The 19,463-nt window shown below is 34.7% G+C and overlaps 2 protein-coding genes and 1 long non-coding RNA gene across 4 annotated transcripts in view; 1 reads left to right on the top strand and 2 right to left on the bottom strand.

The window, feature by feature from the left end:
- Positions 1-208: 208 nt before the first annotated feature.
- LOC112464736 (nuclear protein 1-like) lies at positions 209-1,065 on the bottom strand. The gene has a single exon (XM_025031893.1). It carries the CDS (start codon positions 924-926, stop codon positions 717-719), a length of 210 nt encoding a protein of 69 aa, XP_024887661.1. The 5' UTR covers positions 927-1,065; the 3' UTR covers positions 209-716.
- Positions 1,066-1,206: 141 nt separating this feature from the next.
- Positions 1,207-6,719, top strand: LOC112464737. The gene is made up of 4 exons (XR_003041944.1): positions 1,207-1,539; positions 3,371-3,491; positions 5,933-6,342; positions 6,630-6,719. It is a non-coding gene; the product is annotated as an uncharacterized LOC112464737 (long non-coding RNA).
- A 52-nt stretch (positions 6,720-6,771) lies between these two features.
- LOC112464734 (glutathione hydrolase 1 proenzyme-like) overlaps positions 6,772-19,463 on the bottom strand; it is a 24,058-nt gene continuing 11,366 nt past the window's right edge. For both annotated transcript variants that reach the window (XM_025031891.1, XM_025031890.1), the window contains 8 exons: positions 12,201-12,437; positions 11,871-12,094; positions 11,099-11,291; positions 10,800-11,000; positions 8,384-8,633; positions 8,103-8,296; positions 7,786-8,026; positions 6,772-7,676 (listed from right to left, as the gene is read on the bottom strand). In XM_025031891.1, the coding sequence (XP_024887659.1) occupies positions 7,413-7,676; positions 7,786-8,026; positions 8,103-8,296; positions 8,384-8,633; positions 10,800-11,000; positions 11,099-11,291; positions 11,871-12,094; positions 12,201-12,437 (1,804 nt within the window). In that variant the 3' untranslated portion in view covers positions 6,772-7,412. The remainder of the gene's footprint in view (positions 7,677-7,785; positions 8,027-8,102; positions 8,297-8,383; positions 8,634-10,799; positions 11,001-11,098; positions 11,292-11,870; positions 12,095-12,200; positions 12,438-19,463) is intronic.

Below are 19,463 nucleotides of genomic sequence, written 5' to 3'. Positions count from 1 at the left end.
ATACGATCGAGATAGGCTGATATTTCATGTGTCGTATGACAAATTTAAAGCATGTTGATTGGCTGCAGGATAGAGAAATTATCGAGTTTCTAGAAATTCTCTATCTTGTAGTCAATCAGTACGACGTATGAAATATCAGCCATAGGTACTTGTGTTTAAGATATTCAACTGACTTCACGCATAGCAGCCTTCAGCGTGAAGGAGCAAGTCTCGCTGCGAGATAAAAACAAATCGCGTCATTTTCACTTGGGAATGAAAGCAAGCGAACGCGGTAAGAAAGAAAATGGGCTAAACGCGACCGTGTTGTTCTGATTTTTCCATTGTTCTATCCTTTTATCTTTTTGAATACACACAGAAATGTTTAAAAATTGATAAAATACTGCAGAATGATTAAAAATAATTTCTGTTAAGTTAACGAATTTTAACTTATCGAAATAAATCGGAGACGAAAATTACTAATTATTTGTAATTTCTGTAAGTACCGCCTTGAAGGTTGCTACATATGAATATCGCGATTCTTGCGTTCAAGATATTCAACCAACTTCGGCCTTCGGCGTAAAGTGAACGAATGTGCTCGAATCTCGCTGCGAGCTGAAGTGAATCGCGTAATTCTTGCTCGGGAATAAAAACGATCGTGAATTGATTACACCGGATCATGTATCGACAATTCGAGCACGAGCATTCAAGTAGAATCGACTCGACGCGAGGCCTCACCTCTACGCCTTGCTCTTGCTCGTCTGCCGTTTGTTGTGCTCAGTGTTCATCAGCTTGGTGAGGATCTTTCTAGAATGGCCGCTCGGGTCGAAGTGATTCGTATGCGCGACGGCCTCGCGTTTGCTCCTCTGTTTACCGCCGTGTGCGGTGAAGATGTGCTTGTCGTAGTCGTAGTTGAAGTGCTCGTACTCGTCGACGTGCGCCTCGGACATAGTTCACGAGATTCGATTTCTCGGGGATGCTTGTAAGAAAGGAAAGTCGCGGCGCGACGCAGATTGCGCGAAATGGTACGCTCGTGTAACGACTCGACCGGGAGGATCGATTCGACACTGGTCGCGCGGCGTTCGCCGACCCGAGTTTATATACCAGCTACCAGTTACCAGCGACCCGTTCGCGCGGGCCGTACATGCGCACTTCGCGCGACGTTGCCGGCGTACCAGGCCCGGTGCTTCTTCGCCGGCGACACGGTCCCTCGATGGCACGGTACAAATTTAATATTTAATATTTTTCTTTAATTAATTCCGCGTGGAAAAAAAATAAAGGAAATTGTTTTCCCTTGCGCAAGTTCATGCAAGTTCGCGCAACTGCGTAGTATCTGCGTGTCGAGATGCGTGGCCTTCACGACTCCGATAACGTATCAAGAAGTGTCTCATTTTGACCTGGCTTTTTCGTAAAAAATTATGCAACTGCGGACTTGGATTATCTATATCAGCTGCAAAGGAAGAAATAAACAAATCGCGAGGCATACAAAGTTTGTACGTACGCGGCGCAACGTTACGACAATGTTACGTAGGGGAGACCGGGGCTAATTGGTACATGGGGCAGGTAGGTACACGGCAATTATTGCAAAAGTGACAAAAGATAATATTGCATAAAAAATATAGTATTTCCGCAAAAACATTGCGATAATATTTCCATTAGTTATTTTAGGCTGAGTAGCGTATTTTCACAAACAGAAAATAGTTTTAGTTTTGTATAGCCAAAAGTAAAATATATCAGTGATGTATTAAATGTTATATTTATCCCTATTCACTCCAACCATGCCTTTCGTGTCCCACGAGTTTCTAACAGTCGTTTGTTCCGGAAAACAAATGATCGTGGGATAATCCCCCCACTCCTAAAAAAAGTTGTTGTGGCAGAGAACCTCAGGTAAAAATTTCAAAGTCCTAGCTCATTTACTCTCGAAACGGCAAACAAACAAAATCTCGGTGGGACACGAAAGTGCATGGTTGGAGGATTACGTCAGTGTTGTGTGAAAGGTAAATGAGCATTTTTTTTTCGATAAAAATGTATTTTTGTGTATAATTTAAGCGTATTTAAAATATTTTTGTTGTTAAAACAAAATTTAACATTCCACAGAGGTCTATTATGGCTCAGAGGCAGGTGGAAGAGGTGGGGAGGAGCTACAATTATAAAAAAAATTAATTTTTTTACATAAAAAATATCTGTCACACTTTAAATTCGCCTTTTCTTATTCAGAAATTCTTTTTCCAGCATTTTTTAAGTTTTTAAAGTTCTTCTGTACCATTTAAAAATTACCAAATTTGCGGCGACGAAATTAAGTATTCCTATTTAATTAATAATTATCTCATTTTTTTCTCATTTGCACTACTTTTAGCTTTAATTTGCGTTTTGGTTCATTAAGGTTCGTCAATTTGTTCGTGAGTTATGATTTTTTAAGTAAAACGAGTCGTAACGTTTGTTTGTCAACATATAATTGTTGTAAAAAAATATTTAAATAAATAATTTCCAAATTTTCTTTACATTGCTTTTTAGTCGAAGGTACAAAGATATTATAATAATTTTTGGGGAATTTTTCAAAGCTATTAACATTTTGAAAAACACGTGGAAATCGAAAGTGCATGGTTGAAGGAATAAAGGGGCGGAAAAAACGTTGGAGTGAATAGGGTTATAAATCTGGTCATTTATATCATAATTCTAACTGTCTTTAAAATCTCTATTTTAAACGTAATAACTTCCAGTTATGTTAATGTCTTAAAACATTTTTTTGTTTAAACAATAATCAAAATATCTAAATATGGCAGGTCGGGGCTGGTTGTGACGGGGCAAGTTGTTACTGCTGTTCTACTTATTATAATTTCGACCAACTCCGTCGATGTTACACATAATTTCGGCATAACAGCGGCAGATATTTTAATCTTATGTAAGATTTCATCGTTAACGTTTCTTATTACGTATCAGAACCAAGTCAATACAGAACATCAGTTAAATTACATTTATATTATAATTTTGCACTCAACAATGTAAGTGTAATATAACCCATATTGTTACATATATGTTGTTATTTTTTTTTATTAAATACATTATACTTTGAAAACTAGGTCTTTCGCAACTTAATCCAGTACTGTAACAACTTACCCCGTATGTGGAGCTGGTTGTTACAAATGTCGCCTAATAATTGTTATTGGTACAACAAAATTAATTATACTATTTAGTTAAAAAAATAATTTTTATGTTGTATAAGCATGCGTCTATTGAAAAATCCTTTTGCGGCTTGTATTCTATTTATTAGTTACGTGTAAAAAAATCTTTAAAAAAAAGTGTACCAACTAGCCCCGGTCTCCCCTATTATAGGCATATCGCTCGCTCGTGGAAACATCGATAAGAATTAATATGTTTCTATTTTTATTTTCAGAAGTGTTAAAATATTTTCAAGGACGAAATAACCGGACAGATAAAACGGCAACAAAATAAGGATACGCGCCGCGTATTGTTATTGGGCAGTCATTCTGGAAGCGTCGTCGTAGCCTGCGAATGTACGTATTTAGTCGTAATTTCTCAAAAATTTTAAAGAGTGACTTTGATTAAACCTCCATTAACTTAGCGACTAACTTATCAAGAAATATCTATTTATTAACTTATTACTTATTTTGTTGATATGAATAGAATAAAATTAATAGAGGCAAGAAAAACGCTCTCTCAAGATATAACTAGAATTATTGTATATGATTTTGCTTTAAGCAACACTGCCGGTTGAATTAATCAATTACATTCGGAGCTTGGTCGAAATCACTCTTAATCTTAACTTATTTCGCGTATTCCATTAGCTAGCTCATACGAGCAATACGTGTCCGATAATTTCTATAGATATTGTTATCTGTATGAACCATATATTGAAGATTAATTTAGATGAAATAGTTTAACGTGAGCGAGAAGTCGTCGGACACAACGTTGCCGTTTGCAGCATGATCGGATATTCAGCGACATAGCGGAATATAATTTAATAATGTTATCGCAAGTCTTCCATACGGTTTTCTTCGTACGCAGATCTTCGTTCCCGTTGCGGCGTTGCACCCAGTAGTCCTTACTCACGTGGCTAATCTATACGTTCGACGCGACCTAGAAAATTCCAACACGTAAGCCCACCCGACACTCAAGTGCATTGCCTTCCGCGAGTTCTATAGAGCGTGTATTTTCAGCGTCGGTACGACCGCACAATAGTGCGCTGTTTTTAGCAGAGCGCGTTTGTGGTTTCCGAGAGCAGTTTACTCAAAGTGATATATTTCCTCTTATCTTGCTGGTTATTCAATGGAACATTGAGGAATCGCGCAGCCACGCCGTTGCAAATTCGAAAAATTTGCGAGAATGAGAGAGGATAGAGAAAAGAACAAAATGAAAGGAATAAAAACGACTAGTTGTATACGAGTATTTAGCACTAGAACTACCGAAGATTAACTTATACCTATTTCTACCAATTTCTACAAATTTATAAATTTATAAATTTATTTATATTTGTATATTTCAATAAAAGTCAGAGAAAATTTCAAAAATTGTGATGTTTTAAAAATAAATAATTTAAAAAAATTTTAAACAAGTCATTTTGATCCCCTTGGTAGTTCTAGTGTTAAGGAATCAACGTGTGCATTGCCGATAGGAAAGTGCGTGTCACGTTGTATTCTAATCGTTTGTGAGTAAGACGTAAGTACGTGACACTTGCAATCTACCTTGCGGAGGTGCCCGCTCGTAACGGGGACGTAAACAACTCGGGAAATATTTTGTTGTTACATTCACCGAGCCGGGTTATAGATATCACCGACTCGGTGCTGTTGCGGAGGAAAGCTGATATCACGCATTAACACACGCGCAATCAATCGAGCTTCTATGTCGTACGATGCTCGACGCGAAGCGAAGCTACCGAAGCGTGAAAGACAGACGACGTCACGCCACCGACGACATTTCATATATTATATAGTTCCGTATTTTTTAATCATCTTGCTCTTGATCGCGCGATCGCAGTAACGAGTCCTGTAACTTTGTTTTACAGCTGAGTTTTATTTGGCAGAAATTTACGGAAATTTCCCCTCGACGTTGGCGAAAGTCAATAACAATACGAATTGTGAATAACGTTACGATGAGGGCAGTAAAGATAAATAATATCGTATTCTAACATTTTATTGAGAAAAAAAATAATAGTTGCAATTATCACAATTTTATTATAATTTTTAGTTATTTTTGGTACTAACTACATTTTTATAATAGTTATTTTAACAATGCGAATTATAGTTGACTCTATTCTACCTGGGTGCTTTCCAGTTAACGACACAAGTCAAGCGTCACTCTATCTTTGTTGTTCACTAGACGTTGAAAAAGAACAGAATAACTCTTGTGTCACTAAATGAAAAGCACCCATTATTATTTTCATAGCTTTAAGATACATTTATTCAACCATATAAATAGTTTTATACACTCTAACTTGCGATTTGTGTATAGTATAAGTACTATAATAATCGTACGATAACAATATGACCATAATTGCAAGATTGAGCATATAAAGTTATTTTTACCAATATTGTAGCAATAATAACTATAAAAATAAGAACCCAATCATAATTATTTTACTATGCAATTATAGTCGCAAATACCAAACATTTTCCCTCATTGTCAGTGTTGCTATTTACGGGAAAATTTGACACGTTGCGAAGTCCGTAATTCGCGGCAGTGTGTGTTTTTGCAGCGAGAGAATGTATAATGTTTATTCAAGATGATATCACTGCTATTAATTAACTATACAAAAACAGATGTTTTATATTCGAATGGTTATATTCGATTATCCAACATTCTTTATATACAATAGCGTCGCATCATTTTTTAGGTTCATCAGGTGTTATTAAATGTCGCGCCTGCGAATCTGGCATATCGTTTGTATACTCAAATAATCGAATTCCTCTTTTGTTCACGGCGCAGTTTTATTTTCAAGGTCGAGTATTGATACGGACGACGGATTATCTCAACTAGGCGCGGAATACGTGCTCGTTCTCATACGCACTCCTCTCGCCACACAAGGTGACGTTTAATTATAGCTTGTAGAACGCGCTATATTCGCTAAATCAGCAGATATGACAAAGTTCGTTCACGGTTCCTTTTCTCTTTCTCCTTCTTACTTTCGGCATTTATAAAAATACCGTGCGAAGGAAATCGTCGATCAAATTCGAAGGACAGCGATGATCAGACGAAAGAAAATTGAACGCGGACACGTGGTGCCGTTAATCGATTTGATCCTGATAGTTGGCATTAAATCGGTCCTCAGTCTGCTCTCAAACTGGCAACTGACGCGACTAGCCGAGAATCCTCCTGGATGGTTGCGGGAACAGGTTTCATCGAGCTGTAGTAGGGGAATCGCTAATGCAATGCCTTAAGCTGGATGCACAATGCTAGACGATAGCGATAGCGACAGCAATTTCCGACGAGTTGTAATTTTATATCTATTGCCTTGTATCTAACCAATCAGCGTTCAGATTTTTGCTGAGATGCGCGTTTCCAGTTTTAATGTTAATTTTAATAAATTAATGTTTGATAAATTATGTTCCTTACCATATATTCAGGTTATATTTTATCACGCTATCGCTATCGCCTAGCATTGTGTATCCAGCTTTATATTTGTATGACGCTTCCAGAGCGCCGCGCCGCCTTGGCGTTGTAGAAAGCTCCATGACCCCGAAGCAAGAAGACTAGAAGAAGGAGGGATACGCAGTGACGTACCAAGAATACGAGAAATAATTTCCTTCTAGCCGACACAAGACAGTGTGTCACAAGGTGTATTATTAAAATACATTTTTATTGAGTGAAAAGATTACTGGTACAAAAATTATAACAGAAAAATTTTTTAGGAAATTTTGCAAAGACTCATTTGGGATGTGCGACGATGGTAATTGAGGTGGAACATCTGATACGTGGAGTAATTTAAAACGGGAAATAAATCGCGGCATTTCATCAAGGCTCTATGCCTATAAAAAGCATGGCAAGACTAGAGGTTTTCAATAAGTAGTGTCACGTCCACGAAATATCGAACAGTTGCGCTGAAAATTCGAATCGAATATTATAATTGTGAAAAAGAAACTCGTCAGTTTCCATGTACTTACATTGTTATCTGTTTTGCATAAATAAATATCATGAAGGTTCAAGGGAGGATAATAAATCCGAGATACGTGGATATTGTTGGAAGGAAGAGCGATGCATGGATAAAATGCGATTAGTGAGCGAGAAGACGTAAAAGTTATATTGAACGATAATATTGATGCGTATGATAAAAAGATCGATCGCGTACGTCGATGTTTATGATAATCACGAAGAAACGTTCGGCGCTGTTTGAACAAAAAAACGTCGGTTATCCTTCTTCACGAAAGATTTGTGCCGCAAGGTGACGGCTGGATCGACAAGGTGATGTGAACGCACGTGAATCAATCGATTCCGTAGACGTCGCCGCCTTTGCGGTAATCGGCGTTGGCAAAAATTGTGGAATTTTCGTACAGTATGAAGCAGGCTACACTGCCGCGGACCCTGTAACGTTCCGCGACGTGTCCCAAACGTTTCAGACCGTCGACCACCTGCTTAGGGATCCCATACTCGTAAGACAGCTTTGACGGAAATAGCTGGTGATGTATTCTTGCTGAGTCCACCGCCTCCTTGACTGTTTGCTTCATCCAAAGTATCTTTGCAGTCACCTGAAAGCGTTGGAGGCCTTTATTCGTGAGAATTGTCCATTGATTTATTAATCTCGGCTAAATAGAAACCTGAATCCGGACTATTAGATATTTAAGGTGCTATACTGACTTGTGACACTGCCGTGGAAATTCTCGTACCACCGGCGGCACCCATGACCATCTTGACATCACCGTGCCGATCGATCAGAACGGACGGCACCATCGAGGACAATGGCTGCTTTTTAGGTGCGATATAATTGTTGGGGCTTGGCGGCATACCGAAATAATTGAACTGCGACGGAATGCTGAAGTCGTCCATGCCGTTGTTTAACAAAATGCCGGTTCTTCTGCTGACTATTCCGCTTCCAAAACTGCAAAATCGTCAGAATCGGAAAGAATATTTTAACGATTTGCAAACGATGCAACTTTAGGTGAAAATCCGCTTACTAAAAGTTAATGGTGCTGGTAGCCGATACTGCATCGCCATTCGGTGCCAGCACTGACACGTGCGCGGTACCGTGATCTTCAACAATAGCATAGTTAGGAGAACCATAGTGCCGTGGATCCTGCCACGTTTTTGTATCATCTATTTTCTCTCGTATCGCGTGCGCGAAACTTTTCGACGTTAAGTTTCTGGTTATCTTCAAAGGGATTGAAATACTGCACAATTATGATTGAAACAAACCCAGCACAAGATTAAAAAAGAAGAATTCGATATATGTATTTACCTCGGTCATATCGATGAAAGCTCCGTCGCCCAGATTCGTCCTTAACGCGAACGCATATTTGAACGTCTCTATCATTCTATGATACGTGAGGATTGTCGCGTTAAAATCAGCTATGCTGGCCGGCGTGAAGCCGTAGTCGTCGAAGACGTTGAGAATAAACGAGAGAATAGCTCCACCACCGGGTATTCCTGTAGTCAAAAGTTTTATTCCGCTCGAAAGATTTGTCTGTATCGGTTGATCCCATGAAACTCTGGATAAAGATAACAAAGATGTAGTATAAATAAATAAATAACTGAGGATTCTCGCGCAATAATAAAATTAACAAGTAACAAGTAAAAGGTGGGCTTTGGGAGTACAACGCAGATAGCAATGCGTAAGAGTTAACGCGTTGTAACAAATTTTAATTATTAAGAAGGTAATTATAAATTGGATGTTTCGGCTCTGCTTTGAGCTATCATCAGCAATGCGGTAATAATTAAATCAAAATAATTTCATGTTCTCCGGCATAGAGATGTACGAATACTACAAATCAAGGATTTTTGACGTCAAATCGAATCAAATCGACAAAATTTTGTTTGAATCGAAGCGAATCGAATTGTTAAAATATAATTTTTAATTAACAATATAATTATTATTAGATTGAATTTTAACACGTAGATAATAAGAGAATATTTTAATGTGAAAAAATAATATTGTATCTATAAATTCTTTTTAAAGCACACGTACAAAAAAATATATTTAATAGAAAACTAATGAAATATATTTTATTTAACGTCGCAGCAACTAAAACAATTAGCCGAAAAATACTTTAATATAGTATCCAATAACATCCAATTACATACATAGAAATTAAAATAAAATAATATAGTTTATTTTATTATCAATACTCATAGATTACTATTTTTTACGCGTATTCAAACTTTTACTTATAATTTGATAGGGTTACAGGGTAGGGGAGACCGGGGCGAAGTCGTCACTATTTTTTTGGTGCCGATTTTTACCAACAAAACAAATAATTTTAGTAAAATGTGATATATCGTTGTAAAGAGTGAAGCCTTGGCTACAAAATTTATATGGACATTTTTGGTTTACGTCGCTTTGTTCAACTGATATAGAGTGAAAACGACAAAGGTGCAAAAATTGAAATGTCAAAATTGCCGGGGCGGAATCGTCACTCCATTCTTGGACTGGATTTTAAATAAAAATTCATAATTCCGATCATGAAAAATAAAAATAATACATTTTATTAATTATTTTTTAATAGAAAAATGGAAACATTAATTAAAAACACGATGGCGGAAAATAATTACAAGAAAAGCGCACACACTTATGTGCTCTACGCTCGCACGAAACGCACTGTTTCTCGTCAGCTCTATTCTGTCATCTCTGAGCACACGCAGCACATATTATCCAAGTCCTCGCCGGAATCCGACCACTGCTGCTTCTTTGACTTTGATTTTCGCCCGAAGCCTCCATGATTAGTGACTACTTTGCCCCGGACACAATGGCCGGTATTCATAGTCTTCAAGATCGTCTTAAGTAATGTCTTAAGATGCTAATACGGCTCTGTGATTGGTTCATGACATCTTAAGATTGAACTTAAGACGGTCTTAAATAACTATGAATACCGGCCTAAGTTTAATCGTTCATCAAATATTAGAAATCAACAAAGATAAAAAAATTTCACTGGATTTGTGTTCAGCATGCATTACTCGTCAGAATCACTTATTTCGAGATTCGGAGAGACAATAATATTTAAAATATTTAAAATTTTTGACGCGCAAAAAATTTTACTTTTGATCTCCGAAAAACACGTTTGCCTTAATGAAAATAACAACATAGCATATAATCTCACTAAACTCCGTTGGTCACATGAGCACCATAAGTAGTGTTTACAATATTAATGGCGAGTTCACACAACATACAGATTTCGAGATAATTGTAGTGACGACTCCGCCCCGGTCTCCCCTGTGTCAAAGATTAGAAAGGAACTTTTTGACTGCTACTTAGTGAACGGTTGTAATATTGAATGCACTTACTGAATGCGTCTATTAATGACTTTTGCTTATTAACGGGAAATATAATTTTATAAAATTGACAATATATATGATTCGTATTCGAATCATAGAAATTCAAATTTGAATAGTTCGCACATCTCTATTCTTGCAATAGGTGAGCACTTCTAGGTTGGGTGGTTTAAAAATAGTGTAATTTTTCGCGAGAAAATTCAAGTGGAATTTTGTTAATAATTATAGTTTGTAATATAATCGAAACCGAAAAGGACAATCAGAACTTGAACGACAACTTATGCACTGTTAATCGCATTGTATACTTACTCTCAAAGGATATAGAAAAGGTAATATACTTAAGAACGAGTTTTCTTCGTGACGCACAATTGATACTTTTAATTAATTACCTGTACTCGTTAAGATCTTTCATCGTTATGATTCCTCCTTGTTCTTGCAAATCATTAACGAGAAGTCGTCCGATCGTACCGTTATAAAATTCAGTCGCATTTTTTTCGGCGATAATCCGCAGCGTTTCACAAAGCGCGTAGGGTTTAATAACGGAACCTGGTTTACGGAATTTGTTAGTTGCGGGATCGACAAATAGTTCTCTAAAAGATTGATGACGGGATATATTTCGTATACACGCCACTGTAAATATCTCATCATTCATTATGCGTGGTTCTTTTTACATTTGACAAATTCGTACCTTAAAGTTGGATCATTATAAATGCTTTTCTTATTATACGCAAGGCCGTCATATTGCACTAATGTCAGGACGTAGCCCTTTTCGCAGAGCTCGATGCTCGGTTTGAACAAATCTGCCCATGGCAATCTACCGAATTGTTGATGAGCTTCCCAGTAACCGGCCAGTTCGCCGGGCACGGCAACCGCCAGTGCACCTGTCGATTAAAATCCGTTGGCATTAAATACTCCCCTGAGGATTGATCATGTATCTTTTCCCCTAGGGCGAAAACGTGAAAAGTGAAAAGTTTCACCATTGAAGTTAATGGCGGAAATTGTCACTTTTCACCTTTCCGCCCTAGGGATAAAGTTACATAATCGCTACCCTGGTGAAAAAATTTCTCATTTTCTCAGATATTTTAGATTTATGAAAAATTCTGAAAAATGTGTTAAATTTCTCAGATACTTTCAGAAATAATTGAATGAGGATTTTCTGAGTATGTATGAAAATTTCTGATAAATTGCGCAGATTTTCTCATATTTATTCAGATTTCTACAAAGATATGTTGGCGAGAAAAATCGGAAATATTTTATTATTATTTGGTCTGAGTTTTTCTGAAGGATGTTCCAATTTATTTAAAAAATTCGAGAAAATCTTTAAATTCTGAGAAAGTTTTAAAATTTTCGTAGAAATTTTGATTAATAATGTGAAAAATTCCGCGACATTTTTCCATCAAGGTCTTTCATCGGAGAAGACGATTGAAACATTGTTTATTATAAAATTTGTCGAGATTTACCGAGCGAAGATGCATTTGCGGATTTGCCATCGTACATCGTAGAATTTGAGGCCAAAGGTGCGCGGTCTCTTGCATTGAGAACGAAGGCCCGACGCGTGGATCTTTGATAAATCGTCATTATAAATCCACCGCCGAGACCTAGACTTTGCATGTTCACGAGTCCGTTGCATATTAGCGCGGCCAACGCAGCATCCACCGCCGATCCATTGCGTTCCAGGATTGATCTGAAAAGACCCGGCGAATCAATTAAGGGTATTTATCGACTATGTCGAATATTCTTGCAAATTAAGAAAAACAAGTTTTACATTTTTGTGAAATTGGCATACATACTTGCCGATAACGGCGCATGGTGCTCCGTCCGCGCAAACGGCACCGCGTTTGAAAGTTCTCAACTTGCTCCACGATGGTGGCTGGAAGCTTTCTGGATCGGGCGGCACTAGATATTCATCATTTCGCGGGTCCGACGTGATGTTACGTGCGTATGCGCACAGACCGATGATTATGGCAATTATTAACGCGGCTACGACGGCGCCAATTATGATTACATGTTGTACGCGAAATCGAGATCTGGAAAAGAATAACAACACATTGATAAAGACAATACTTGAAACATATCAAAGCGGTTATTTTTTTAACACTGAGTTATCGCCGTGATAATGTTTTTTACAACAACTTTGTTATTTTGCCAGCGCGCAGCGTAGCGATTTCAATATATCAAAGCTTAAGAGAGGCTTTTCGACGTTAAATCGATTTTATCGTTGCCCCTTTCTCGCATCGCTTTCTCTTATTGTTCAGCTGTCGTTGCAAAGATATTAATAACAACATTAATAACTGTATCAATGACATCAAATTATCATAAAATTATTCACGTATACGTGAATAATATACGTATACGTGAATAATTTTATGATAATTTGATGTTATTGATATTGATTTAACAGTACATGCACTGGATTAACTATCTTTCTTCTTGCAAATAGAATCAGGTTTCAATGTCTTTAAGTAGTGCATGATTTGTCAAGATATAGATTGATACTTTAGATTTATGTTAATTTATTCTCTTAGCTATTTCCAGCCTTAATACTAAGAGCTATAAAAATTAATGATCGATAGAACGATCGGTATGCATACACGCGTACCCGGCGTACCATTTACATATTGAAGGATATAAACTTTGTTCTGTGTAACTTCAAATGCTAATACGTTAAAAATAGCGTTAATTAATCGCTTAGATTAGAACTGAATGAGACTATTAGAACTTTGATATTTTTATATTAAAATTTTTAATATTAATTTTTACGCGCAACTAATAAAAATATACGGTGTGTTCAGTTTAAGTGTATACACTCAATTATTTCTTTAAATAATAGAGTAAAAAACTTTCAATTAAAGAAATTATTTAGTTTAATCCGTTTTGCTTTGGACGAGAATACTCGCGCGAATATTATACCCGTCAGATGCTTTGGAGTTAACTTGGGCCGCAAGTTTGTCAAACAAATCTTCATAATTTGATTACAAATATGATTAAAAATCAAGATTGTTGATTGCGCTCAAAAGTTGTAATCAACAAATGCATCAAACGGCGATACTTATTTGACCTTGAGCGTAAGTATGGAGGAGTTCTTAAGGTCAATTTTAAAATTTTAAATATAAATCTTTTATTTAACTTTTTATTTAATATTCTTGTAGCTGACATCGAGCGCTTTTCAAAACACTACAACAAAACTCCTTTTAGTTAAGTACTTTTCGAGATATGAGTCGACAAATTTCAAGTACCGCCGGCATTATAGGATTATCCAAGGTGTACCGCATGGAGGTAGCTTGATTCGAATTACCTTCCTTCTATCGCTTGACAGCTAGCCTTAATTGAAAAGAATCTCTGACACAACTTCATTTCTTCAGCTTCTCTTCATTTCATTATGTGAAATATACATAAAATAAGAAAATACGCATTTTTTTGTTCGAAATATTTTTGTGCAGAAGTTATAAGCAATATAATTGTATTATAAATTTTTGTGAAAAAGTTGTCAACTTTAAAAATTAATATTTCCGGTTATATTTGTCGTAGAAAAATGCATTTTAAAGCTAAGATTAAAAAAAAAATAGTTTAAGTTACAAGAAATTGCAAATTCCAATTGTTATACAAGCAATTGAAATGTTCAATTATTTTTTTTATCAAAAAGTTCACTTTAAAAATTTTTAAATTAATGCTATTGTATTCTTTACTTCATTCTGAAAGTATATATATTTTTTATGTTATGGATGAATTCTATTTTTGATATATACCTATTTTTAATGACTGATGCGCCGCGCCATGCTCGCGTTGTCTGGCTCGATCAAATACTGCAGCGGTTTCTTTGGAAATTTTTTGTAGGAAGAATGTACAGTATGAATGACATAATTTATGATGTTGAATATAATCAAGATTATACAATCACCATTTATTATGAATATTACATTTTAATAATTGTGCAATATTTCTGGTAAAGTAAATCGTTACTGTATTGTATAATTTGATCGTTAATTTTTCTTTTTATTTTGAATTGTTGGAATTTTCCGTAATGGATATTATATGCTCTAATCCTTATCGGAAAATTCCTACAGACCCAGACTTTTGGTGCTTTACGAAAAATCTCTCGATCTTTAAGCCTGTAAGTTGAACTCCATACAGAAAAAAGGCAATAACGTGACAGACGTGTTACTTGCCTCAAGTGCAAATGTATACTTGAGAAAGACCCAATCTTACAAACAGAGATGAGGTCAGTTACAGGCTTAAAGATCGAGATACTTGCCGTAGAGCCAATCTAGGCCTATAGGAATTTTCCGATAAGAAAGATTAGATCATAATATCCGTTATGGAAAATCCCACATTGAGAAAAAATGTTCTGGATTTGAGTAAATATTAGTTTGTATACAACTGTGACTCTATTTATTTAAATAAAGAAAATTTTCCTTTTTATTAGTATATTTTTTCTCAGTGAATACACACAATAAAAAATCGTGTGTACATAGCGGTCCATATGTTAAAATTTTCTTGTGTTACCGAGATTTGATTATTATTTTAATGTAAAATTAACATACAACAGCTATGTTATTATTTTCTTAACATTTTTATGTGTTACATTTATGTCAACGTGGATAACGCTTTATACAATATGTTATTTAAAAATTAAATATTATTTTGAGTTCTTTTAATACAATTATTTTAAAAAATTAACACATCTTACAGTTATTTTAACATAAACAAAAGTGAAAGTAAATCTTCAAATAATCGTAAACTTTGACATACAAAATAATTAAATTTACTAAAATCAAATGTTTCAGTTACACATAATTCAAGTTAAAAGAATTAATATCATGTGTTAATATAACTTGAAAAATAAGCATTTATTTTAATTATTGAAATTTGATACAACTCAAAATAAAATGTATTAACCCTTCGTAGTTACACTTCTCTAGAATCCCGTGGTAGTCGGTAACCAATAAGTAAAAATGGTTCTCTGACCTCCTCTAACTTAAATTTGGCGAGATCGCCAAATTTAACGCCTCTTGATTTTTACTTATGGGGAACTTTAAAAAATAAGAGTTATCCAAATAGGTAATAATTTTTACCTATTTCATGTTCCGTTTCAATATTTGTTTATAACTTTGTTCATAATAAAGCATTTCTAGCCAAACTTCATATAATATTTTTTTCTTATTTTTACTTGTAGAATATGCTCCCGCAGTTTGTCGGATAAAACCCGGGGCACCCTGTATAAAATAATGATAGTATTATAATTATATCATATATAATTATATTAGTTTTAGAAAGATATATATGCATGTAAAATAAGAAAATATATAAAATTACACGTAAAGCAATTTATAGAAATTTCAAATATAATTACACACATATACCTATTTATCCACGTAATGTGTAATGCATATTTAACCCTCCGTGTACGTGGGTCTACGGCGTCCGAGCCAAAATAATATCTGCTCGTAACTGTAAAACTGGCAAGCCTGCCTCTATTTCTAAAAAAGTAAGTGAGAAAAGGGACTCAAGAGTAAGAGGGACTCAGAGCTGTTAATAAAGATCAATATATCGCCGAATACCGAGCAAGTCAAGTCTCGCACGGACGTCTCAGACCCATGTATGCACTAGATGTAATATCTTTTTTGTAAGTAATAATTTTTTCTTTGGATGTAATAATAACTGTTCCCAGAGCCTCCCATTAACGGGTGCGGCGTTGGAATTTTTGTGGTTTTAGTTGGTAGGCGATGGACCCGCGCTTCGGCGTTGGTCTGTTGAATCCAACACACCCCCCGCCTCTTCCCAGAGGTGGGGGAGTCTTTTGAAGATTTCCCCAAGTAAAAAAAAATGTAAGTAATAATTTTGCTAATATTATTGAAAGTTCATTAAAAATCAAATATTAAATAAACAAATGGTTATCAAAAGATTATAAAATTGTCAACTACAATGTAGACAGATGTTTTGTAAATTTTTTCAGATTTTTTAAAATACTTTAAGGTAGGGAAAATAGCGTTGGACATGACAGACTCATGTATGCACTAATTAAGAAGGTACTGAAAAAACGGAGGGTTAATATAAAAGCATTCTTTCATATATTTAATATATTCTTGAAGCGTGTGAGAATTTATATTTTATTACTTTGCGTATACGCGTCTCCGTGTAATACGCCGTGCACATATCTGTAGCATACGCTGTTATACCCGCCTCGATATGGGTACCTGTACTGACGCGGGTATAACGGGTACCCGTATTTTGAAACGGGTAGCGGGTTATTCATTTCAGTATACACGGTAGCTTATTTCTTATTCAATCCACGATAACTCAGTAACAAAAAATCACAGAAACATTTTTAAAAAAAGATTTTGTACGGAAAACTTCAAGCTTTCGCGTTACAAAGTCGAAAATTTTCGTAGATTTTTTTGTGCACGTGACAGGCCCACAAAGTGAGAAGAAAATTTTCCATTTTGTCCAGCTCGTAGTTTTCTATATGTAAAAATCACTAAACTCACAGAAACTAAAAAATAATAAAGTAACCTTTCGAAAGTAAAAATTTTAAGCTTTAAAATCCTTTTTTTAAACTTAAATTTTGTTTATTTTTAACGAAGTTACAGCTGCTTGAATCTTACCTATTTTTTAAGAAAAATCAAGCCCTCTAATTTTTGTGAGGAGCTTATAAAGTAAAATAGGGTAGTGTCCAAATTACCCCAACTTCATCCATGTAGTTTACTAAAGAAAAATGAAAGACAGAATTTTTTAATTTATATTTCACAGAATATTAATTTAATTAATTTAATTTATTTTATAGAATCTGTCAATGGATCAAGATTTATTAAATTCGTCAAATTCGTCAAATGTCAAACAAATTTTAATCTGTAGTAAATTAATCTGAAGTAAATTAAGAGATCCTATAAATGTTGTCCATTTCTTGTTAATTAGAGAAAATGTCAATATATTTTGTAACAATAATTACAATACTTTACTGATAATTATTGTAAAGAACGGAAAATACAAGACATACATTTGAAATTTATTTTACTATGTAGGGGAGGACGGGGGAATAAGAATCATCTTAGAATAAATTGACTATTGCGCGTTACAAATCCGAACCCGCGTGTAACTCTTATGGAACACTGCTTTCTCCGCCATTCGAATGTTTCATCAAGCTCGCTTTGTTTGCCTGGGAAAGTGCACGTCGTGTTTCCGGTCGCTCCTTTATAATTTTTATCGATTTTTTCTTAAGCAAAAAGTAGTTTTACTTTCCTTTATAATTGAATTAATTTTTTTTTTATTATTATTATCATATGTTTACTTTAGTGACAAAACATAAAATTAAAATGTCTTTTCAATAGTTTTTCTCTTAAACCATCGAAAGAAGTTAGACTAATGGGGTAATTCGAACTAATTCCAATGGTGTAATTAGAAGAGGCTCTAATTATAGTAATTATCTCGGGTATACAAATTTTAAACATACAATTGCGTACCTAGTGAAAAAATAAACAATTTTATTTGCAAATTTTGCATTCGTAAAAATTAATTATAAAATGATAAAAAAACTTAAATTTAATGATTGATCTCGTTCTAAGTTAATGGAAGATGATAAAACTTATTTTTTACCTATTTAATTGCTGTTTCCACAATGTACTTTGATACTCACTTAAATGTTTGCATAGGCAAAGAATCTGATTACTCATAAGATGGTTCTCATTGCCCGGTGCCTGGGGTAATAGGAGTTTATTTTGATTTTAAAAAATTTTTTATTTCTTTGGTGATTTTATTAGAATTTAAATACATATTTATGTTATATTGAATTGAAGCTCAATGTTTTTCGAATTTAATAACTAAAAGTTTAAATATATAAATATATAAATATATTGGTGATTATAATATATTTATTATATTTTTTTCTTAACTGATGTCAGTTCCTCCGTCCTCACACAATAATCATTGAGCTTGTCTTACAAATTACACACAAAGGGCTATCGTACTATATAAAGTAAAAAATATAGCATTTTATTAAAAAAAAGATAAAGTTGATCATAAAAGGATTCTAAACCAAAGGCCGAACTCCGAAAATGTTGACAATTTCGATAGTTTTTTATGTTACCGGCCTATAAGATCTGTCCTTGTACAAATGTATAGATAAAAATATAGACAAGGATAAACAAGGTTATAGTACCTACCTATATTTATATACCATAGACATATATTATATACATTGCACGATAATAGATCTACAAGCATAACTTTTTTGTTAGAGGTCTAATCCTAATTCTGAGAACCGTATACATTGATAACAAATCTGTGCCTGTTCAGAGTTTGCAAAAGAAAACAAGGAAGAACAATGATAATAACAATGGGAGAAATTATATAGGATGTTATAAGGGGATCCTATAGTGGCACTAATTACCGACATTTAGTTAAAAGCATACAACTTTTAATTTGTTTTACGGAATTGTAAAATTTTTATACAGAATTAAAGTACGCATAAAAACGTAGAGAGCTAGGGTCGGTTTTACATCAAAACTGAAAAAAAAATTAAAAATTTGGGCACATAGAGCTGTCACTGCCGACAATATTTGCTTATATAAAGATACTGCAGTTTATATATACAAAATGAGATACTAACCCTCTACGGAAAACATTGAAGAACAATATCGTGCAATTACAACTACGATAGAAGTCTAGAAAAAAAAGTGTCATGCTTTTAACTTTTATATATGCAAAAGCACATGCAGGTTGATAAGATGAGCAGTATTGCGTGTTGCCCCTTAAGGGGATCCTATCGGATCCTATAGTAACAGTAATTATCGACATTTAGTTAAAGGCAAACCACTTTTAATTGGCTTTACGGAATTGTAAAATATTTGTACAGAATTAAAGTACGTACAAAAGTGTAGGGGGCTAGTGTCGGTTTTACATAAAAAACGAAAAAGAAAATTAAAAATTTGGGCACATAAAGCTGTCACTGACGACAATATTTGCTTATACAAAAATACTGCAGTTTATATATACAAAATGAGATACTAGCTCTCTAGGGAAAACATTGAAGAACAATATCGTGCAATTACAACTACGAT

Source organism: Temnothorax curvispinosus, unplaced genomic scaffold, assembly GCF_003070985.1.
Source record: "Temnothorax curvispinosus isolate PA1 unplaced genomic scaffold, ASM307098v1 QBEX01014526.1, whole genome shotgun sequence".
Taxonomy (NCBI): domain Eukaryota; kingdom Metazoa; phylum Arthropoda; class Insecta; order Hymenoptera; family Formicidae; genus Temnothorax; species Temnothorax curvispinosus.
Note: the sequence above shows the minus strand (reverse complement) of the source record. Positions and strands in the feature narration are given on the sequence as shown.

What these genes read in the sequence shown, in the direction of transcription:
- LOC112464736 (XM_025031893.1), bottom strand. Translation starts at nt 926, where the DNA reads ATGTCCGAGGCGCACGTCGACGAGTACGAGCACTTCAACTACGACTAC.